At 39.1% G+C, this 24,302-nt stretch overlaps 1 protein-coding gene across 1 annotated transcript in view; it reads left to right on the forward strand.

Annotated features, from left to right (window-relative positions):
* Positions 1–24,302, forward strand: part of LOC136561154 (neural-cadherin-like) — a 62,323-nt gene that overhangs the window by 6,691 nt on the left and 31,330 nt on the right. Inside the window, exons 2-11 of the mRNA XM_066557319.1 lie at positions 8,276–8,473; positions 9,553–9,778; positions 12,182–12,386; positions 14,077–14,188; positions 15,380–15,629; positions 18,400–18,542; positions 20,884–21,056; positions 22,048–22,216; positions 22,995–23,165; positions 23,696–23,868. Coding sequence (XP_066413416.1) covers positions 8,276–8,473; positions 9,553–9,778; positions 12,182–12,386; positions 14,077–14,188; positions 15,380–15,629; positions 18,400–18,542; positions 20,884–21,056; positions 22,048–22,216; positions 22,995–23,165; positions 23,696–23,868 — 1,820 coding nt within the window. The remainder of the gene's footprint in view (positions 1–8,275; positions 8,474–9,552; positions 9,779–12,181; positions 12,387–14,076; positions 14,189–15,379; positions 15,630–18,399; positions 18,543–20,883; positions 21,057–22,047; positions 22,217–22,994; positions 23,166–23,695; positions 23,869–24,302) is intronic.

Genomic DNA, 24,302 nt, shown 5'->3' on the forward strand with positions numbered 1-24,302 from the left:
TTCTACAAAAGAAATGAACTTCCTTTTTTCTCAAAATCCAACTAAATTCCAGCACAAATTTGACAGTTTGATAGAGCAAATAAATTATAGAACATCCAGGCCAGGCTGGATGGGGCCTGGAGCAGCTTAGTTTAGTGGGAGGTGTCCCTGCCCATGGCGGGGAGGTTGGAATGAGATGACCTCTAAGGTCCTTTCCTACCCAAATCATTCTAGGATTCCACGATGATCCAAGGATGTACAGCAGGCTCTGTTAGTGAAGCTACTGATTGTGGTGGCATTTTTACCTTTTTTTTCCTTTTTAAAAATTTTTTCCTCCTTGCCCATGAAAGACTATGGAAAAACAAGCTGGATTTTCCCCAAGAAACTTTAAGAAAGATTTCATGAGAACTTCCCATCTTACAGTGGCACAGTGGCTGCTCCTGCTTTAGCCAAGTCCTCTATTTATGATAATGCTTTTTGGCAATCAATAGTAATTCATTAAGACATGTTTTGTTATTTAAGGAGTCTGTTGTGATTATTAATTTGCAGTCATTATTTCACATCTGGGCACGCTTGGTTTCCCTGACTGCCACCCTCAGAAGATTGATGCCACACTGGAAGTCCCTGATAACATGGTCATCACCTTAATGCCTTTTAATTGATTATTTATGCTAATATCCTTTCTGCCATGATCATTGAGATCCTCTGGTGCTTTCTTTACTTTTGTTTTCTGGTTTGCTTTAACTTCTATTTTAAAAGCTGTATGATGGTAAGGAGCAGAGACATGCCAGGCTGTCATTATTCTGTCTGCAAAAAAGATGAGGCATATTAGGAGAGAACATGGGCTGTCCCCAGCTTGAGCCCATCAAAGTTATCTCTTTAGAAGGTTTATGTTTTATGAATGAGCAAACTACTGTACTTAAAAGTAGCCCATCATATACCTCAGGAATTTTCAGAAACGACAGTAGAGAAATGTTTGTGCATAATTGTCCTATTTTTTGAAGGATATACAGTAGGACTGGGTACAATAACCAGTAGCTTTTATCTCATGTTATGGTATGAAAATGGGAAAAGAGATTTCTCCTGATTGCAGCTAGAGGCTTAGGGCATTAAGATTTTTTTCTGAAGATGTGTCTTCCCAAACTCTATACTCAGTAGGTATTTTACATGAAGGCATATTATAGAGTGAGGTTTTAAAATAACACAGTATGATATTTGCAGAGGGTCTTCAAAACTTCAATATCCTCTCAACCAACTCCAAGCATTTAACTTGGAGTAACCCAAATAAAAACCCCAAGTTTTCAAAAAACATTTGTCTATTTAGGGTAAAAAGTGGGAGCAACCTAAAAAAACCCACAAGCCATAAAGAAAAATACCAGCTTGAATACTTAATTTGCTGATGGATTTAGGGCAGTATGTAATAGCAATAGTAACCTCAAGGCTTGCAAGACTTTTAACACTCTCATAATCTTCTTTTAAAAATAAATTGTAATGACCTGAAAACGCCAGGAGCAGCCTAGCTTCTCACCCATTGTGGTTTAATCATGATAATATAATACCTCTTCCCTCAGAATATTCATGGAATGTACAATGTTTGTCCACAATTGCAGAGACATGTTCAGTCAACTACATATTCTCTATTGTCAGATTTTTAAAAATCAGAATGTCTGGCATTGTCAGTTTTATCAATTACACTGATGCAGAGAAGCCTACATTTTGCATGAATATAAGGATTTTATTTCCAAGTCTCGTCTTATAGAATTATCCATTGGATTTTTGAGAGCAAAGACAGTTATATAATCCTAATGCAATCAGAAGTCTGAGAATCCGTTGGATTTCACAGATTGACAGCATCTTTTAAAATGACATGGTGAAAAGAGATGGCTTTAGAGGCAACTCTGACCTACAGTGTTTGAAACTGCAGTCAGCTTCAGCAGGCTTGATTTTCAGGGCTTGGTTTAACCAGAAGAGCCTTCAGAAGCTGCTGTTAACTCAATGATTAAGTATGAAATCCTTTGCCTTCTTCCTGCCACCTTTGGTGTAACTTTATTGGTAGGTGGGAGAATATTTTTGCTAGTTGCTCTCTGAAATGACAGGATGTATCAATTTGCAATATCTCTCTGCAATCCAATGAACCTTTATAACCAGCTGCAACAGCAGGTTGGAGCAACTGGTTTGTTACTCTATGTTAAAATCCCTTCCCAGAAAATTAATGGTGAACATCACAGAAGAGATTTTTCAAATAAGCCTGGATTCAGTAAAGCTGTAAAAAGCTAAAGCAGAAGAGAACCATTATCCCATCAAGATACCTGATTGGTTTTTGTAATTTTCAGTATGTTCTTCCATCTTGACAAGTCTTTAACTTGAACTGTCCCAAGAAGTTCATGATTTTGAGAGGGCTTTCCCTTCCTAAGTTCCTCTGTGTATCCTAAATTTGATGTGGGAAGTGTAACCCAGTCTTCATAGTGTATGAGTATTAAGGCTTTTTCCTGGTTTGTTTGGTTGTTGTTATTGCTGTTTAAATGTTTTAGAGACATTCCCTATTTTTTTACTGACTCATCACCATTTATTTCCATTTTTACTATGATTAAACTTCCCAGCAAGTTATTTAATTTTTTTGTTTGCTTTTTTTCTGAGGGATGAAAATGATGACTGATGATGTATAATATATTTCCTGTGAGCAGAAAGGTGGCCAGCTAGTGTATTACCTTACCTAATGTGGTTGGATTTCAGAGCAAGGCAGTATAATAAATCCTTCTGTTTATCAGTTTTCAGCCACAGATAGGCATGAAAAATAAGCAATTACAGATAGATACCTATGATGAAGTTTCAGCAGTGGATTATGAAGATTGATTTTGGTGATAGGGAATGAATTTCAGTGCTACAGCTTTTGTCAGTAATATTAAGTTAAAAGGAAGTAATTCCAACTGGAGGGAATATCAGAGAGGAAAAAAGCAGACTTCAGGATGAGCTGCCCTAAGAAGGATTTTTGATGATACACGAATTGACTCTAATAGGGAATTAAGCAGCTAAAGTAGGAAAAACCTCTGGACTTGAGTTTATAATTTTAGTTTTAGTTTCCTGTATAAATTGAAAAGAGAGCTGTGGAGGGGGCTTAGATTTGATACTGCAAAGGGCAAATAAATGGTGTTTGCAAATATATGGGAAAAGCAATCTGCTTATAGAACCTGTTTTTGCTATTTTCCACATTGAAGAAAAATAAGAGGAAATATACTTTCTGATTAAATAAAAAGGTGATTTTACCCTTTTGAATAGGAAGTATTATTTTCTCTATGACTTTTAAAAATACTCATTTTTGAAATAAGATATTCCAGTGTTATGTTACTGTCATGTTCATGATCACCAAGGGCCATTTTGTGTTTTATCTCCTCTTGCTCAGTATCTGTGAGAAAGCAATTTAAATTTTTCTGTTGTCTGAAGCTAGGGAAGAAAATCTGTCAAATGCAAAATCTGTGTGTATGCCAACAGCCTAATTAGCAGAACCATTCTTTGAGTAGGATTTCTTTTGAATGGATGACATTGTGTAAGCTATCTATGGTGTTCCTGGCTTGAAAGTCAAACATCTAGCATTTAATATTGAGACAGTTGTAATTGCTATTGTGTTACACAAGAGTTTGAAAATTCTTTTTGGGAAAATGAAGCCTGGGTCAGATTTCTGACTTAGGATCTCAGTAGTGACTGACTTTACACTGCTGGATGTAGTGGCAGATATCTCCACTGCTTGTCAGGGCCTGGTATTGGGAACAGATCATTTCAGTAGAACCTCTCTGTGTGTTTGTAGGACTTAACCCAAATCCACAGAGGATTATCAGTTTTAAGCTGTTTCTGCTAAGATTTGAATGGAATTGTACCATATTATTTGCTTCTATAATGTAGCAATATTACTGCACATATAGTACTAATAAAGCACTATTAACCATAATATATGAATGCAGATTGATGTTCATGTACTGTTACTTTTATGTACTGATGTAAATATATAATGAATATACCTGTAAGGTACATAAGGGGGATGTTTTGATGGACAGAGGCATTGAGACACCTGAACTATAGGGAGGTGTATAGTACTAAAATTTCTATCCATCCACTGTCTTAAAGCACAAAAGATTTCCATAAGTAAGGGAGAAAATTAATTTTATGTACCTTATTCAAAACGAGTTGCAAATCTGGTTTAAGGTCTGTTCTGCAGGCAAGCAGCTGTGTCAGTTACAAAACACAAGAGACTGCCTTTTGTGTGTGTCATGGTAATTACAGTCAAGCAAAAACCTGGAAATACTTGCTGTGCTAATTAGAATTTGGAGTTATGCTTAAAAAAATATCATGTACTTTGAAATCCTGAATGCATTGTCCTGCTAGACATCCACATATTACCCAGACATTATTGTTGCTGTCAGTCTCTTCATCACATTGGCTGTCCTCTGGCAAGCCCTTGTCCCATCATGCTTCACTGGACACCCTGATGTTGTTTCCACAAGTTGTCAGGTCACATTTGTAGGTCCTGCAGAGAGGTCCAGTCCTGGTCGGTGTTTCTGCTGCAGTTTTTCCTTTGATGTATGGTATGCAGTCAAGGGAAAACTTACTGGCAGTCATTTTCCTCCAGACTGCCTTTATCTGGGAAATCATGATGATTTATTCAGCATTTTTTCTTATGAATCAGATTGTCTGGGGTTGATGGAGGAAGATAATATATCAATAAGAACTGTGGAGTCATATGCAGTGGAAATGGATGCTGGTCAAGAGAGGCACTTAAATGCTGTCTCTTCCATTACCTGCACTGCAGTCCCTGCTGACTGTCCTAACAAAATTCTTTAGGTTATTCACGTGTTTCAGAAGTAACCAACATACTGCTGAAAGCTTTGGTCTTGCCAAGATGTCAAAATGACACTAAGGTCTCTTAAATGGCTAAAATACAAATAGCTGGAGGAATGTGCCCAAGTCCTTTGAGTTTTTGAGCAATAAAGTTTGCATGTGAGGATTAAGCTTGGTCCTTATGCACTTTTGCACAGTTTTCTTACAACTGTTTCTCAGTTACAAATATGTTCTGAGTATCAGCATATTAATTTTCAGTGAATTGGCATTGGTTAAGTGATGAAAGTGGGATTTGTAACCAGATTAATTACTGCTTCTTCAATAAAAATGAATTATTCTTAAATTGGGACTTACTTTTGGACAGAGGAATACATGCATGTTAGGAACTCTAGCAGGACTTGAATCCCAGTGAGTTCAGGGGCTGATTAGGAGAATGATTTCCAGACACCAGAGAGACAAACATCAGTAACCTTTCTACTCCTAGCAGGGTTACCAAGGTAGCATTCAAATCCTCAGTAGATCTTGCTATTATAGGGGCAGATTTTCAGAGGTTCTTAACCCAGCTTCTAATTTAGTGCTGCTACTTTAAGCCCACAGTATGCCCAGGCAAACGAGGCTAATAGTGGGTATTTACAAACCTGGGGCAGCTTCCACCAGAGCTGTTCTTTTGAGAAGAGACAGGCAACTTTGACATTAACTTCTGCCTTTTGCAGCTACTCTGTTTGGACACCTTTTAATTAAAATCTAAGGAGTGTTCAAACAGTCACTGATTGCATTTGGCACTTCTCATGTAGAGCTCACCCTGCTGTGTGCTGCTCTGGTGTATTTTAGCTTTGGATCAATGTCCAGCACGTTTCCTCCTCTACATTTTCTTCAGATGTCTTGGACTGGCTGACCTGGGACTTTTGGGACACACATTCTGACATGAGAACACAAATATTTAAAGCACATCTGGTACTATTCAGTATGGTAGTGAGAAGTAATATACATGCTGCTGCTTTTGACATATTTGAGGTTTTTTAACAGTTTCTCAGCTTCTTCTGGCTTTTTTTTTGTGCTACACCTGGGTGACTGCAAGGGAAGTGCAACAGCAGAGTGGACAACTGTGCTCTCACCTCAGTGCCAGCTGTGTTTTGTGGTGAGGCAGTTTGTCTTTGGAAACTTTGGCTTCACAGGCACTGTTTTAAAGAAGATCTGTCCACAGAAGCTGAATTGAGCATCCTTACACTGGGCCTCCCAACACTTCTGTCTGCAGAGGTGCAGTGATACCCAACACACAGGGGGTCTACCTAACACACAGTCAGGAAGGCTTCAAGAGACTTGCATGTACATGGAAACTGGGAATTTTGCCATGAAAATGTCAGAACACATGTTGCATGTATCCATGTTCTACAGCGGTGCAAGGCACGTTTAATGGGCAAACCCAGTACAGCTTCTTTTTCAGGAAACTGATCACTTCTGGAATTTACTGTTTGATAAATTAGATATTGGCTTTTGCTGTAGGCACTGTTTTTTTAATATGTGCTACTGTAAAACTGATATTATATTCCCTAGAACATTCGATTCTGAGTACAGGGTATAATTACAAAGAAATTAATTTGACTTTAACAAGTTACTGTCAATATACTTTTTGTTGCTCTTTAGAGAAACAAAAAAGGCCATGTACTCACAGGTTTAAAATACAGAGGAATTAATACAATTTTACAAGGTGAACTCAACAGAGCCTCAGTGATTATCCTGGGTGACTGCTGATTTTTTCTGTTAAGAGAATTTTCTGGGTAAAAATAGATGTACTCAAAGGTCATGATGGATTAAGTCTTAGGAATCTAAACTAAGAAACTTCTATCTGACTTTGCCAGTCACAACACCAAGGAGTTTTCTTTACAACAGCCCACGAGCTGGTTGCTCACAGATGGCAGACCCTGATGTGCTGTGCTAAACTTGCCGCGTGCCAGCAGACAGGAACTCCTGAGTATGGAAAGCTGAAGCTGCAGGAGGTGGTGCTTCTGTGGGAGTGAAGCAAGAATGTCTGTACATGCACACCTCACACAAAGGGACAGAATTTAGCTGGAATAGGGATGTTTTTTGTAGAAGGATGTCACACTGCTGTAGAAAGGGAGAATGAGTACACCAGTTCAGCCTAAGTGAACTTCCTGGGAGAACAGGCTTCCTTAGCATTGTCTACAAGATTAGATATTTTGGCAGCACTTTCTACTTCAATATATACTTAAATACTAAGGTTTTTGTATTATTAATAGATTTAAATTAAAACTGGTAGTTTTAGATGTTCCTTTTAGCATGTTGTTTCACTCCCTGTAGAGCTGTTTTGAAAATAAATGCTTGTCTGTATGTTTTCATGTATGTATAAATAATAAATCAACACTGAAATCAAGTATTAACACCATCAACTTTAGAAATTCTTCACATCCATTATTAAGCTTGTGGCTAAGCCATGCTGTCAGTGTAGATGGCAGTTTTGGCCTGGGCCACATTCCAGGGTGGAGCACAGTGCAGGTCCAGTGCAGTTGTGCTGCCTTTGGGGGCACACAGGGCTCACCCTGCTGGAGCCAGAGGCATCAAGTATGGCCTGCAGGACCATCAGCCTGGCTTCTGGCCAGAACTATTTACAAGGTCAGTGCCAGTCTGCTGGAAGCCAGGCTGGCCCACAGGCACAAGTCTTATTCATACTGTGCTCCCTGATACTACTGATCATTATCAGTTAAAAAAACCCCTTTGCTCCATCGGTGTCTCAAGTGTCCTTTCTGCCACCTTTTCAGCAATACCTGGCTGATACTTATTACTTGTTAGGAGCTCTGCTATTTAGTTGGTTAATTTAATAATGGTAAAAGTATAATAAATATTTTTTCCTCAATTTTTAAGGATCTTATGCTGTTCATTTTTGGAAAATTTTTAAGTTCCATTTTGTGGTGGTTTGTTCTTCTGGATTTTGATTGTATGTATTTAATAATATTTCAACTTAAATAGGAGTGAAAACTATATTAGGATTTCAGTGAATTTTACAGAAGGGCAAATCATTGGTTAGAGTAAATGAGAATTTTTGGCAACAAGTATTTAACTTGCAAAATTCAGAGTTGCTGTAACTTTGCATGAACAAAACATTTGATGCTTTTTTTTCCTTCTTCAGAAAAAGAATACACTTTTTAGAAAAACGTTATTTAAATTTTGAAAATTTAAGAATGTATGATTTTTCCTAAGAAGAGATCTCAGAAGAATGTGATATGGGTGGCCCCAGTCCTGCAGGTCAGCAGTGCTTGTGCTGGTTATTTCTTCCCCACATAGTTCCTGGATGCTGTTCATTGCAGAGGAACTTCAGACTCCAGGTGTTTCTGGACTATGTGCCAGCAGTATTGCAGGAAGTGCACACTCAGGCCCTGACAGGTTTCTGTTACTCTCAGTGCCATGAAGAAGCTGTCTAATGATTTCTTCCTTTTGCTGTGACCTTTAGGGAAGGACTGGTACCTGGTGCACGTGTCACTTACTGTGACAGACGTGAATGACAACGTCCCTGAGTGGGCCATGGAGCCCTTCCCCTTCCTGGCTGTGGTTTCCCCTGAGGCTGCAGGAGGGACTGAAGTGTACAAGCTGCTTGCTGTGGATGCAGATGAAGGGATCCATGGAACTGTAGAATATTTTCTCTTGGAAGGTAAATTTTAACCCTCCCACTCCCTGAGTATTATGCCTCACTATTGTGACTTTTTTAGCCTCAGCTTTCCCTTCCTCCTGCAAAAAGTTCATAAACCTTCACCTCTGTGTGTGAGAAAAAGAAACTTTTATTGATGTATGGATAGATTTCTTTGCAAAGTTGAGTTCTTGCCCATTTATATCCCTGGGTATGATGGGGAATGGAGCAGTCAATAATCCCAAGGCTTTGGCAAGGGGTGGGAATGAGGACTGTATTTTTGAGACAGGCTGTGGAGGAGTAGTGTGTTGGGTGGAGAGGAGGGTTAATGTTCCTATCCCTTGTGGGAGTCACGCTTCTGGTTCATTTGTAACAAATTTTTAAAGGTCTGGGTTGTGCAAAGCTTGTACAAACTCAGTGAGAATATTTTGTGTGTCTCCTTTTAAGAAACTTTAGTAATAGTTCAAAAGTGTCTGAGCAGATGAGGAGCAGCAATACCTCTCCAGTGGAGAATTTTCTGATAAGGGATACTTGGGGTCAAGAAACAGCAAAGTTTTGGAGGATAAAAGAAAGATGGAAAGAGACTATTCAGAAGAGCCTGGAGTGACAGGACAAGGGGGAATGGCTTAAACTGACAGAGAGTAGGTTTAGGTGGGATGTAGGGAAGAAATTCCTCCCTGTGAGGGTGGGGATGCCCTGGCACAGGGTGCCCACAGAAGCTGTGGCTGCCCCTGGATCCCTGGAAGTGTCCTGGGTCAGGCTGGGCAGGGCTTGGAGCAGGCTGGTCTCGTAGGAGGTGCCCCTGCCTGTGGCAGAAGGTAGAATGAGATGGACTTTAAGGTCCCTCCCAATCCAAACTATTTTATTATTCAGTGATAAAGAAGAGTGATAATTGTCCAGAGAATGAAATGGAATTTTGAAATGCAATCATGAATGATAAATGTAATGACTGATATGTAAGTTCTAAACAAACTTTTCAACCTTAGTGTGCATGTTGATCTTAAGCCAAAGACAACTTGGGAATTGACACTGTATTCTCCTCCTAATTTTAATCAAATAAAAATGTTCTCACTGATGGCAATTTGCGGACATGTTCCTTTCAGGTGGTGAAGACAGATTTGAAGTTGAGAAGGACACTGGCTGGATTAAAACAACAGGTTTGCCACTGGTGAGGGACAAGGAGTATTTGCTGACTGTACTAGCAGCAGATCAGCTTGGAAACAGGGGATCCCCAGCCTCTGTTTCTGTAATTGCTGGATTTCGGCCACCACAGTTCACCAACATCTCATACTTGGTGTACGTTCCGGAGAGCACCCCGCAAGGAGAACCGTAAGTAACAGCTCACAGCAGGGCAGGGAGCTTGTGTCCTGCTTTTGACTTCTCTTGGATCTCCCCAGAGCCTTGGTATTGTTTGTGAATCATAAATAAATACTGGGAGAAGCAAGTTAGGTCTCTTAATAGAAATGATCCTGACACAGTTTGATGTTGTAGTGTTTTAGTCACCCTTTTACAGGGAGAGGTGCTATTGAATAGTTGTGCTTTCTTACTTTTTGAAATTATATTAGAAAGGTAAGGATTAGAAGTTGATTGTTTCTTAGCTTTCAAACAAAATGCAGAATACAAATTAGCATTACTTCGTGAAGAAAGATATCCTGAGTGAAAGAATATATTAATTTTACATGTCAAATTTGGAGAAGTGCCTTCACCACCAAGAGAAAATTGGAAAAACAAAGATTCTTTTTCCTGTCTTCAACACAATGACAAACTGAGCTAAAATGAAGATGCCACAGAACTTATTTTCCATCCTTTGTATTCTCCATCCTTTGTGGAACCATGTCAATTGAAATATCACAGAAAATGTTAGTAACATAAGTCCATCTGAATACTCAGTCCTTTCTTTTCCAAACTGTTTTTTTCTTACAACAAATGTTTTCTCTTCCACTTGAATCGAGAATACTTTTCTCCAGTCAATGTGTTCCTTCTGTGGCAGTTCAAATATTATTAATATTATATTATCTGTGGTGCTAATGTTGAGTCTGGAACATTCAGTTTTATAGTGTCCAAATAACTAAGGACTGTTAAGATTTAAAACAAAATCTTAGTAGAGAACAAGTTGTTGTTTTTTTTTTAAACTGCAATAAAATTAAATTGCACAGGCATAAAAGAAATGGAATAACTGCAAAATACTACAATGTCTAACAGGTACCTGTTGTCTTGGGTTCAATAATGTTTAGAATTAAAAATAAAATTATTCATAACTTTTTTATCACTATTAGAAATAGGTTTACACACCTTAGATGATAGTAGATTAGTCAGTTGATCAAATGACTTGGTAATATCCAAAAGGAATGAAGTATTTTGTGTGGTTATTACACCTACAAAGGTTTGAATATACACAATGAAAGTGTGACAGTTGTTTCTGTAATGTGTTGTCCAGAAATTGGACCAATTACCCAAGAATGCAGGTGTAGTGGTTTGGTTTGCCAAACCAGAACACAGTTGCTGTCATGCACTGAATTTCTGGGTTTGGGATTTCCTAATTAGAGCCTGATTCAAGGCTGCTGCTGAGCAGAGGATCATTACCAAACCTTTCCCTTCCTTTGGTCTGCCTGTCACACCAATGAGCTACAGCTGCACAGGCAGCCTGAGCTGAGGAGGTACAAGGATAAAAAAGACAATAAAAGTTTTCAGTTGGGTTGTTAAATGTGCTCCCAGCATGGCCTTGAGATTTTCAGTACTGGCAGGAGAGGAGAGGTGGCTTGAACATAGGGCAGGGAGCTGGAAGGAGAGCAAAATAATTCCTGTTGGCAGGAATGCAGTCATGCACCAGCTGAAACTGCCTGTGAGACCTCAGCACAGGAGAATAGGGGAGAAAAGTGAAGAGAGATAATGACCCACAGCAGTGCTGTCCATTGGTTCAGTAGTGCACCAGAGGGAAGTGAGGTACAGCAGCGTGGCAATGCAAGGGGGGGAAAAGGAGTTTGCACAAAATGAGTTTGTGTTTTTTGACTGTAATTTCCACAGGATCATGTTGGTGTGTTCTCCTGGGAGATGCAGTTCTTTTTCCTAAGAAACGTTCATGTTAAAGCAAAAGAACTTGAGGAATTAGTTTTCTGGCTTAAATCCTTTAAAAATATTTAGTTTTAATTTTCTTCTTTTACTTCTTGTTGTGGGTGTTTCCACTTGAAGGCTTTAAACACGTTGCACTTCAGTGGAAAAAAGATCGTGTCAGATGAGCTAAAAATGTGTGTCCAGTGTAAGCTGTAACACACACTGCTGATAGGGCCTGGCTTTTATCCTTTTGCTGTTATCTATTGGAACTTTAGGATGCTATGACTGCAGCAAACTTACTGTGCTGTTATTAAAACAAATCTTTTTCATCTTGCTTTATCTTTTAGTTTCCTGCCTGAAAACCATCACTACCACAGAAGGAAGTTGAAGTAGGCAATTCAGTTGCAGCAAAATTTAAATCCTCTGTTCCTGCATTTTTAATCCTTACTGTGTTCTGCTTCCAAGAATCTTTATCTGTTTAACCCCAAGGTGATAGAAGCACTGTGTAACAAAATGCTTGAATTTGGTGTTTAGATACAGCTGTCACTGACTTCACTGAGGATACCTCTGAGCAGACCTGCAGGGTTGCACCATCATTCCTGATATGCATTGCTTTTGTCATATTTTTCAGAATGTCGTGTTATGTCCTTGAGTCCTCTCTTTTTATTTCTTTTAATGCAGCTTTCTTACAGTCACTGCTGTGTCATATCAAAAGAAATCCCTGAGCTACAGTTTGCTTACTAATCCTGGGGGTCTGTTCAGCATCGATGGGGCAACAGGAGAGCTCAGTCTGACTCGGAGTGTGGATTATGAAGGAGACCCCCACCAGTTCCTCCTTCTGGTCAGGGCAGAGGAGAGTGAGGAGCAGTTCAGCACTGCTGCTGAGGTAGGTGTTCCCCTCCAGCAGCCTGGCTGCATTTCCATTTTCCTTCATCCTTTGGAATCTGGACACATTCACCAGGAGCTCCCGTTTCCCCATGCTGACTGTTTTGCTGTCCATTTCAAAAGTCTTTCTCTCTCTGGGGAGATGTTGAGGAGTGGTTTGGGTACTCTTGGATTTCACTCTTGCAGATGCTCTAAAGGCTGTTCCTGAGGGATCAGTATGCCACCCTGTCATAGATCCCAAGCCTTATCTGGTAACACATGGAAATGGGTGTGGCCAAGCCAGACATGAGGTTTTGTCTTACTCTACTTTCATCAAGTATGAGGTACATTTGAGATTATTCCACTCTGAAACAAAGACAAAGCAAATAATTACTTGTTTTGTATCAAGAACACAAAGTGAACTCATAAAAGAAGAAAGTAATAAAAATTCACTGATATTAAAAGCTGATGGTTTGTGGTATTTTAGAAAGCTGTTTGACAGCAGAAATATTTCCTAATATAGTTATTAGAGTTATTTGAATTCAGAGATTCACTGAGCTAGGAAAAGCATACTATATGAGTTTGTTCCTGCTGCAGGAAATAAGATAGGGAGCTGGAGACAGAATTATTAGGATCAAGTGTGAGGACACAGAGAGACAGGAAGCAGTATGCCAGTGTAACAAACACTGGCTGTAGCACACCAGAGCCCGATAGTTTCAGCTGACCCTTGTGTACTACAAGATGAAGAATGGTAAAATATGACTCAAAAGAGGATTATGAGATGATTTTACAATATGTTTAGCCTTGAGGTAGTTTAACTTGTACCTGCTTTACACTGATACAACCTCAATAGTTGAGAGAGCAGCTCTAGTTTGTGCACAGCTGCTCTGCAGGGCTCGTGGAATGCAGCTCTGCTTGGTGCTCTGTAATGCAGAATGCCTCCACTGACTGCATGAGGTGCAGCACGAGCCCCAGAAAGGCTCCTTTACACACTCCTTACTGCTGGGAGTGTAAACTGTGGACTCGTATTTGACACAGGAATAAGAAAGCATTTGTAAAGATGTTAGAGGCAAAATTGTATCTCTTACTTGGTTTTCCAGAACCATAGAATATCCAGAGTTGGAAGGAACCCACAAGGATTGAGTCCAGCTCCAGGCCCTACACAGACACCCCAACAATCCCCCCCTGTGCCTCAGGGCATTGTCCAAGCACTCCTTGAGTCCTGTCAGGCTTGGGGCTGTGATCACTTCCCTGGAGATCAGTTCCACTTACATCTGATTTGTGCTGCTGTAATTAAATTCAGAACTTGGTCTTAGAGATTTATAATGCTAAAATGTAATATGCTTGGCAGAAGAGTTTTTAGTGTTACAAATCACAGAAGTGTTGCAAGATAAGATAATGGAAAAAGGGTGCTTGGCAAGCAGATGGTGCATTTCCCTTTAAACTAGTAATAAGGAATAATCAATGGAGATGAAGGGTGAGTGGAAAACATTGCTGCAGGGTCAGGGGCTTGGCAATTGCTAGTATCTTGGAATGTAATAATTCAGTGGCACTCAGCAGAAAAAGAGCAATCTAAGAAAAATGTCTCATCCTATAGCTGCTGAAGACTTCAAGGATGTTTTTGGGAAATTCTTCCATGGGGTATTTCCAGAGTACTGAGGTCGTTCCCTTGATTCACTTTGCTGTTTAACATTCCCCTCTTCTCCATTAAGGTTTTGGTTGTAATCACAGATGTGAATGATTGTGCCCCTGAATTTCATCAGTCGATTTACAGCAAAGTCGGTGTTCCTGAAACAGTTCCTATGACAACTGCACTTCTCCAAGGTTAGTGCTCCTGAAGCCATTTATTATGTTCACTGTATTTTTCTCCCGTGCACCACTTAGAATTCAGTTCAGAAAGCAAAATTACTTGTCCCAGTGTGGGTTGTTGCAGCTCTCTGAAGGCAAATGACACCTTGTAGATTCATGTCAGAGTTATCTACTGGTGCCACAGCCCAACCAATTTTGGAGGACAGGAATGCAAAGGAAACAGATTTTCTTTGTGGAATTTTGAAGTATCAGAACTTTGTTGTGGCTGGTATTACAGCAGCAGGCTCATGGTAGCAGTCTTGCTACATTTTTTGAAGAAGAGAGTGATCCTGGATCAGAAGTTATGGACACCGCAGCTCTCCTTCTCTGCCTGTCTCTGAGAGCCCTGTGTGAGCTTGCTGTAGCAGTTCTGCTCTCTTGCATTAATAGCTTCTTGTACACTTTAACTGTTCTGTGTGAGGTTCTGTTTGGATGCTTGACAAGAAGACTTTGCTTCTTCCCAGGTAGACCAGGAACTTGAGCTTCAAGTGGTGGTGCTCTGTAAAATGTAGCAAGAAAACAAATCTGTGTCTATTAAACAGATGTACAAGGGCCTTGTATTAGTCTTTAACCCTTACATAAACTTTCTCTAAACTTGAGGGGGGAAAAGGAAATTCATCTGCTGGAAAATTGCTTTTCCCTAGTAAATAGGCTTTTATAACCTCCTAATTGTTCTGCTTAGTGATTTATCCTGTACTAATGGTAGTTTATTAGTCACTGGTCTGGTAGCTGTGCTTTTAGCATAGATTTATGTAGTTATGAATAGGATCTGACAAACACATAATGGGCATCAATTGAATAATATATGTAAATGTCTCATCTTTAATTTCCCAGTGTATGATCTGAGTGATTTTGAGTCAGCAGTGTAGGTCAGGTGGACATGAGAATATACTTCTCTCTGTGGGAATATATCCTTGATGGTACAGGACTCTAACAAAGTCAAGATCTAGCATCTAAATTCTCCCAGGGACTTAACTTTTGATTTTAAAAATTCCTTATTTTTGAGTAAGGGTTAGTTCATTAAAAAGCACAAGGGACAGCAGAGTTCTTGACTGATTTCAAACACCACATACCAAGGCAAATCCCTCCTCAGAAGCAGTAAATGCACTTAACATTCCAATTCACTAACTTGGATCTACACAATGCCTTTCTCTTCTCTTCTCCCAGTGACAGCCACTGACTGTGATTCCAAGGAGAATGCCCAGCTGCTGTATTACACTCTGAGCCAAGACTTCAGCATTACTGCTCATGGCACTGTTTTCCCTGCCACACGGTTGGACTATGAGCGCCCAAACCACCTCTATGAGTTCATCATTATGGCTGTGGATCAGGGGGAAGAGCCCAGGACTGGCACAGCAACTGTTAGGATCCATGTCTCCAATGTGAATGATGAAGCACCTGAGTTTTCTCAGACTATGTAAATATATATTCTTCAGACTCTGTTATCTTTTACTGTTGCTTTTTGTATTTTGGTTGCATGGCTGATCACAGAATGGCAATTGGCTTTGATTCAATCCATGCTGAGAGCTAGTCTGACAAATGTGAGGTGATATTATGACTCTGTAACTCTCAAAGGTTAAAAAAAGGTAGTATATAAACAATATATCTTATTACATTTTAAATTTATTATTATTTATTATATCTCTTTTATGCACTTTTATTTTTTCCAGTGTCTGCCAAAAGATATGGTGCAATAATTTCAGATTATGCAGTTCAGGAGCATCCTTCCACCACCAAAGGAAATCAGGCAGAAAAAACAGGCACCAGAGTTGTTGCCATCAGCCCTCATCTAGAGACATGGGGGAATTTTGCCTTTTAATTAGGCAGTTTAAACTTAGAGTCAGCAGTCTGCATCCTTGGTTTATAGCTGTCAAAGAAAAATGCTTAGATGACACAATCCTAAATGGCAACTGAATTACAAAACCCACAAGATAAGTGCCATTAAGTGGAGTTCACTTAATTTCACTTTCCATCTGCTACAAATTGTATGTATATATTTTTTTCTTCTAAATACATGTAAGCACTTTTCTTCCGTATCTGGGACTCGGCAGCATCCAAAGCAATTCCAGAAGTGCTAAAAACTTGCAGTGATGTTAGAGGCTTAGTAATGGAATTTCCAGTCAGTTTCTGCACCAACTTCTACTCTTAAAAGTAGAAGTTGCCCAGAACAAAACCAAAGCAAAGATTTCAGTGATGTTAAGCTTGGGGTTTAGCTGAACAAAACATCAAAGCTTTCTGACAGTCCTTGTTTTATGTGCAGATAACCTCTGACTTCAAAATCTTGTGCCTTTCTTTCTTTTCTAAACATTGCTGAAAAGATATGACTTGGAAATTTTGATCTTTTGGAATTTATTATTGGATTTATCTATATTTTCAGATAAACCAGGTTATGTTTCTCACTCTTCCTATTTTTAATTTAATTTCTTTTACTATTCAGAGATATTGAATATTTATCTGCATCTGTTCCTAATATTTGAATCAGAAGTGAGTGATACTATTTAAGATGCTGTAAACATCTCTAACAAATTTGAAACAGAAAACAAAACGTAAAAAAAATCCCTGTCAGCTCTTGTACTTAAAGTTTACTGAAGAATATGATTAAAATTAATATTATTTGAAATTACCAAAACTTCACAAGAAGCTTTTCTGTTCTCTGTGCAATAGCAGGGAAACTACTCTTGTGTGTATGTGTAGATAGGCATTGGAATTGAATTCATCTCCTGGAATACATGTTATCTCAAGGTTTTTGTTAACTAGGCTTTGATTTTGCTTTATCTTTCCTGTTATGAAAAAATCCTCAACCCAGAGGTAAATTTCAGACAGAACTTAGTTGAAATTTTCCATGAAATGGAATCATTGTGAACATATGTAAATTGGGGCCTGTTGAGGGACTGTTTGCAGTTAATGTTGTGCTCTGTGGCAGACTAATACAAATCTAGGTGATGATGTTGTCCTTCTAGCCCTTTGTTCAAACAGATTTACAGCCCAGTATAAACTCATGATTCCTTGCCATGAGCTCTCTTTCATCACAGTTATTCTTTATCTCAGTTAGGAAATGCTTAAGGCTACCACTCTCTTTCATGTTGTCAGTTTTTACTTTTTCTTTTTTAAGAGATCTCTTCTGATCTCAGCTCTCCCTGTATTTCATGTAAAAAATTATCAGTATTACTGTTCATTTGCTATTGAGATGCACAGTTAAGACAGTATCTTGAGGTTTGTGACTGAGCTAAACCAGAATGATTTACTTCTCTTACTCCATTGCATATAAAACTGGGGGAAGAAAAGAAGCTGTTTCTATGGAGGTTTCATGGAAAACGCACAAATCTCTACAACAAAAGTGAAGGAAAAGGTTTCCTGTGCATCCATTTTCTTTTCCTTTCAATTTTTTGCTATTCTCAGCATCTGGCCAGTGTGTCCATAAGCAGTCTAACCTAGTGGTGCATCTGTATTCTGGTGGATCCAGCCAGCTGCAGCTCCTCTTACAGCTGAGCTTTGGGGTATCTCCTGTGGACAGGCCTGGTGGGTGCTTAGTCTGCCACTGCTCAGTGCAGTCAGATAAAATAATAAATGTTTGGGACTTTGCTAAAGCAGGGGGCTTTTCTACTCCAGAGAGCATTAAGCTTAGGCTGATAATGCCTCTTAAGAGCTTACAATGTCAGTGATGTGTCTGGACTTGAGCAGAGATTTTTGTAAAACTGACATTATGCACATATCCTCCACATCTCACTCTCATCTTAGTCCTGCTGGGGCAAGGACTGCACTGAAAGTCTTTTGAGGGCTTCTGTCAGAAAGTGCTGTGATGGGAACTGCTTTAATTTAGCAAATGTTAGCCTGGAGTCTGTGCATCAGGAAGCTCATTTTTTTAAACTAAAAAAACCCACGTGAATTCTGCATTTAGCACAAGTCTTGTTGCACAGCTCATCCTCAAGGCTGTTGAAAGTTTGGAGGGAAATATGGGGGTAACAACAGAAGGATGTGGATGGTTGGATAGATCATCAATGTTATAATTTCACTGCTTAACAAAAAAGCATCATATCAGTATAATTGTATTAGAAAGTTACCAATTCCTGCAGTGCCCTTTGAACAGCTAGTTAGTAGGTGTTGTAAAGCTTAGTTCTGTACATATTATACCCTGGTTAAATTAATGAATTTAATTTAACTGTGCTGTTGTCTGGGTTTTTTAACAGCTACAGGAGCTTTGTTTCTGAAGATGCAGGCCCAAACACACTGATTGCCACAGTTAATGCTGTTGATCCTGATGGAGATGGTGTGACATATGATATTCTGTCTGGGAATGAGAGAGGGAACTTTGTTATTGACCCTAAGAAAGGTAATTGTGTATTAGCTCTTTACTGCTGTGGTCATAATGTTGGTTCTGTTGTGATGCACTTTGAATTTGGTCTTATTATCTGAATAAACTGAATAGCATATGCTATCTTTGAAGCTTCATTTTAACAAGTGCAAGGGAAGAATGCCTATACTCTCTTATAAAGATAAAAAATTGTATAATTTCCTCAAATCTGTGTATAATTGACCTCTCTTACCTGTTCAGTGTTTGCTTTCAGTCAGTAACTTAATAGAGGGCATTATTATAGATAACAGGTAGCTTAAGAGACAGTGAATTAATAGAGAATGTTATTATTGATAACAGGGTGACATTCCAAAATGTCAGACAAGTATCTGAATAGAATTTAATATAAGAAACTGGACATCTGGGATTTTAAATGAGGCTTTTCCCACCCCATACTTGTGTCAATGTCCTGATTATGCTGGTGAGAGCAAACATTTCCTGGCTGGACTTATCAATGTTGTGCTGACACAAAATGAAGTGTTTGTAGGTGGAATGAGACCACCACTGTTTTATTTCAGTGAAGATAAAAGTGTATAAAATCTGAACTAACCAAGTATATTTTTCATTTAAGATTAGTCATTCACATGACTGGTGTTGTTTAGCCAAGAATACTGCATGCATGAGAAAAAAAGATGTGTGGAGAAATACTTTGCAGTTTAAGGCACTTGTTCTGAAATGCCAATGCTCACATCTTTTTAGTTATTTTCAATAGTCACATATTTTCAAAACATGAGAAGAAAAAAGGTTCCCACCACATTGGTGTCCTCATTAGGAAAAAAAAAGTAAATAAAATAAGTGCACAAACACCAACATCTGAGTAGGTTGGCATATCCCTTTAAATTAATAGGATTTATTTGCTGTTGATTGCTTGAAAAAACAGAAGAGGATGTTTTGAGATTGAAACAGGCAAACAAATTGAAATCCCATTGAAGGATTGAAGTAACTTAATTAACTTCAGTTAAACTGCTTTGTATTTTGAACTGCAATCAAAATCTGAACTTAGATTTTCCAAAGCAGAAGCATTGAATACATAGGAAGGAGCAATCTGCCCTTAGATACTCCTTCACATTATTTCATAGAGTTCACTTAACATGAAATTTTAATTTCAATGCAATCATGGTTTTTGCAATATTAATGTAAGAATCTGAAACATTCCCAAAAATACAGTCTGCGGGTAACTTGCAAGCATTGAATCATGACCCTGAGTTTACTATGAGCTCCTTCCCTTCCTTTCTGACTTAAAAATAGAGTTGCAGGTTCCAAGAGTTAAATTTCTACAGATGCTTGGGCATCTGAAGAGGAACAAAGGTTTTGAAAGTGTCTAAAAGCTACAGCATTAATAGACATGACACTTCTGAAGACCTTTTTTGTGAGAAACAGATTTTTTTGGTCAGAGCATTTCAACATTTGATTGATAGCATCTCTTGGGATTAGCTCCACAGTTTTAATATAGAAAATCAAATATAGGTACATTTATACTTTTTTGCCAATTAATTCTATAGTATTTGAAACTTAACTTTAGGAACATTAGCATTTTTTCTAAAACACTTTTAGGCTGTTGTTGCTGAATAAACCAGTAAAGGTTTATAGAGTGGCTTACAGCAGTTTCTTTTCAGGAATGATGTCAGGGGAATAGTCTGTACCCTCTTGTAGAAATGTGGAGGCACTGTGGAGAAGTGTCAAAGATAAGTGCTGCAACTAAAACAATACATTTTCAAGCAAATTTAGTGACATTGATGCTGTGAAAATACTCTGTTGTGATGACAATTGTGATTATTCCTGATGAATAACAGATGTGATGGATGGTGGAGCAAAAGAATGGCAGCCCCTGTCTGCAGGATCTCAGGCAGCTTTGGTGCCCTCTGCATTTGTAGCACCTCTTTCTGCCAGTGCCTGTGTGTCCCAGCCAGCAGGCTGTGTCCTGGGGGGGATTCTAAGAGCCAGAACAGAGCTTTCTCAGCCTGTGCCTCTGGTGCTCAGTGCTGCTGTATCTGAGCTGCAGGAAGGTAAACTTGAAGGAGTCTCAGCAGAGCTGTCCATGGCAGCTGCAGACTGATGGAAGTCATTATGTGCAGGGCAGCTGAGTTGTGGCTGTAGGCTCAGTTTGCTCTGTGGACAAACCTGCAGACAAACCTATTGTGATGTCTTTATTTTGCTTTAATGTGGGACTGCAGTAAAAACACTGTAGTTAAATTAAACAGCACAGCCTTACGCTTTATTGGTGAATAGGAAAGCCAGAATGCTTTGTTATGTTCACTAGTGAGAAGGATAATGAGAATGGGTTAATGCAGCAAAACCCCACAACCTGTTGCTTTTACAGGACTAGTTAGGCTTCGTGCAAGCCCGTTTCCTGAGCTGCAGGGGACAGAATATGTTCTGAATGTCACTGCTACTGATGATAATGCCTCTGGAGGGCCCCATCCTCTCACAAGTACTGCCCAGGTTGTTGTGAAAATTGATGATGTCAACAACAACAAACCTGTCTTTCAGAAGGTAAATATATGAGCCTCTGGCATTTGTACTGGACTGTGTAAAAATGTTTTAGCACTGTTGGCACTGCAGCTGATGAGCTGGTCAGGAGGTGCTCTCCTTCCCTCTGGGCCCTGTCTTCTTCTTTTCCATCCCTCCCTAAGGCTTTCAGGCTTTGTTCTGCTCTTGTGGCAGAACAGCTCCTGTGAGCTCCTGTCTGTTCCCTGAGCCACACCTCATCTCTGGCATTTCAGAGGGTGAGACCAAGTGAAACACTTCTGGAGATCCCATGTGAGCAGGAATCCACAGGGATAGCTGTCTGTGCAGTGGGCTTGTTCCAGAACACCTCTCTAAATTACACAGGTTTCCTTTGATGATTGTGTGTCTGCAACTAAAGAAAGAGAGAAGAATGAGTGTTTTAGCTTAAACAGTGAAAAATCAATTAGCTTAATTGTGAAAAATCAATGCTTGAATTTGGTTTCAGAATGTTAATTCATATTAAAGATCTGTTTTCTATATTCAGGTGTGGTACTGATGGCTCAGATGTTGATGAGCAATGTTGCATATTTTGAAAAGTCAGCAATTATTCATGTCAGTCTTAGAAATTCTCAGTAGCCTCTCCTTGACAAAATTACTTTGTGTAGAAATCCCTTTTTGATCAAAAACGATTCTGTGGTTTGGGCAAATGTGTGCCCCCTTTTTTTATTAGACCTTTGCTAATATAGAAAAATATTTGCATTTGGAAGCAACTTTAACATTTTCTCCAAATATTTTCATTAGCTGGAGATGCTCAGTGGCCTCATGTTTTGTGTTGTTTGTATAACCACAAAATAGCAAAGGAAATTTAAATTAATCATGCTAAGATAAAGCTTTAACAGCTGAGCATGGCAATGGACGTGTAGCTAAATAATTATTTTTTCTTCTGCTAGTATACTTTTAAATCAAATGGCAAGGGAAGTCCTTGATTTTTCTCTTTTTTAAATTGTTCTTTCTTTCTTTTCCTCCCCTCTCTTAGTGCCAGTATTATCGGGAACATGCTTCTGTCCTGGAAAATCAGCCTTCAGGGACTGTTGTTCTGCAGGTTGAAGCCACTGATGCTGATGAAGGGGCCAATGGAATAGTGAAATATGGCTTGATGCACAGAGATGGTGTCCTACCAGCATTTAGCATTCACCCTGACACAGGTAAAGCAAATGTCAGTGCTGATAATGGCATAGAGAAACCACCTGGTGACACTGTTGGGGAAAAGGCTTAGATAAAATCAGACTTCATGCTTTTTCATTTGGTGTTTTGACTGCAGACCAAATATAAACTGTATTAACTGCATGAACAAGTCTTCCATGAAACTAAGTTTCATACATGTCCAGTACTGAACTAAAGCTGGTGTTTTCCTTGAAATGTGGAAGTTCTGCTTTGTGAAGTAACTTGTGTGCTTTTGTAACTAGATTAAAAACCCAAACAAACCTATTTTAAGTGTACATTACCTTGCAACATTGCTAATGGCATATAATTTATCCAAATTACAGCAGTCTTACAAATAGCAAAGGAACTAAATCTTAGAAGGCCAAAACTAGGTTCGGGCTGAATTTCTGAAGGATAAAAGATATGAAACATTCCTTTACCCTGTACTTACTGCTCTTCAAAAGAAATAATTTTTTGAGAAACTCATTTTCTTAGTTTGTACTTACCTCCATTTTCTAAACTTAAATTACACTTCCATTCTAATTCAAATTCCTCTGGTGTGTAGATGTAAGTGTAACTAAAGTTTGAGTCTGCCTGAGCAGTAAAATGTCAGCTGTTGCAATTGTTAAATCTCAGGGTTGGATCCTTGAATCTGATGTTATAGGTGTACTTAACCTACTGCATTGTATCCCAATGTATTGACAGAAAAAGAAACATCTGCATGAAGAATGTTGCCAGATGCACAGAATTTTAACTCTTTGATATTTAATTTGTTTTCAGGAGTTCTGACAACTGTTCAGGTATTTGATCGAGAAAAGCAGAGGGAATATCCCATCACTGTGACAGCAACAGATCAGGCAGCGGAGCCACTCATTGGGATATGTCAGATCAATATTGTCATCCTGGACCAAAATGACAATGACCCCAGATTTGAAAACACCCACTATGAATGTAATTGAGAGTCATTGGATAGAGTTTCAGTGCCCTGAGTGTGAGCGTACCCCATGTCTCAGATTTTTGGGTTTTTGCCTATCCTGGCAGTAGAACATGTGACAAATTTGATGCATCAAGAGATGCACTTTGCTTATTTATTGCAGAGCTGTTGCTCACTGTAATTTTGTTATGTAACATGTACAGCCTTGGCTCATAGGCCTGCATTATGGGAAAGTTCCTTGAAACAATAGCCATGTCATTCATACAGAGCAATTATTCTGTGGGTTAAAATACATTTAAAAGAAGTATCTTATAAGAAATAAGAATTCCAGGTTATGAATGGGGTAATATGAAGTTCAGATATAATCTGTAGCTCTGGAGTAATAGCAACCCTTTAAAATACTCAGTGTGTGTGGCTATTGTTACAAGGAAGAGCAAATTATACTAGAGTAATAATGTATGGCAGTTATTTCTTTATGACTTACTAAAATGTCCATGGTAGTTTAGGAAATTAATGATCAATTGGAAATATCCTTTCCTTCCATTAGATTTCCTTAGAGAGGACACAAGAGTTGGGACCAGCTTCCTGCGTGTTGCAGCCCGTGATGATGACTACAGCTCAAATGCTGCCATCACATATTCCATAGCAAGCGATGAACCAAATTATTTACAGATTAATCCTACCACAGGCTGGGTGTTTGTGAACCAGCCCATATCTCAGGTATGGTGCTTGCTTTCCTTTTTAAGCTGACTATTTCAATATATCATGGGAGGGACTGAGGTCATGAGTTTGGGTTACTCCTCAGGTTTAAGGATCAATACTTCTATTTAAATTAAACATGAGCCTAAGGCTTTTAGCTGCTGGGTTCATGGGCTGTGAATTGGATATGACCAAGCCCTGCTTTCAGCTGGGAAGCAGCAGCCACAGCACTGCCTCTGAGACTTGCTCTTCCCATTTCTCAGGCTCTGGCATGCTGATTCCAAGGGCTGGAGGACTGAGGTCAGAAGCAGAGGAGCAAGAACCCAGGTGTAGCACTTTGTTGTGTTTACAGGCAATGAGTCAACACACAAACCTGAATGGGAACAAGTGTGACATTTTGGTCCTGATACAGATTCCCAAGTTTTTATATGTCAGTTGTGGTACATTAAGCATAG

This window comes from Molothrus aeneus, chromosome 11 (assembly GCF_037042795.1).
Source record: "Molothrus aeneus isolate 106 chromosome 11, BPBGC_Maene_1.0, whole genome shotgun sequence".
In the NCBI taxonomy this organism is placed as follows: domain Eukaryota; kingdom Metazoa; phylum Chordata; class Aves; order Passeriformes; family Icteridae; genus Molothrus; species Molothrus aeneus.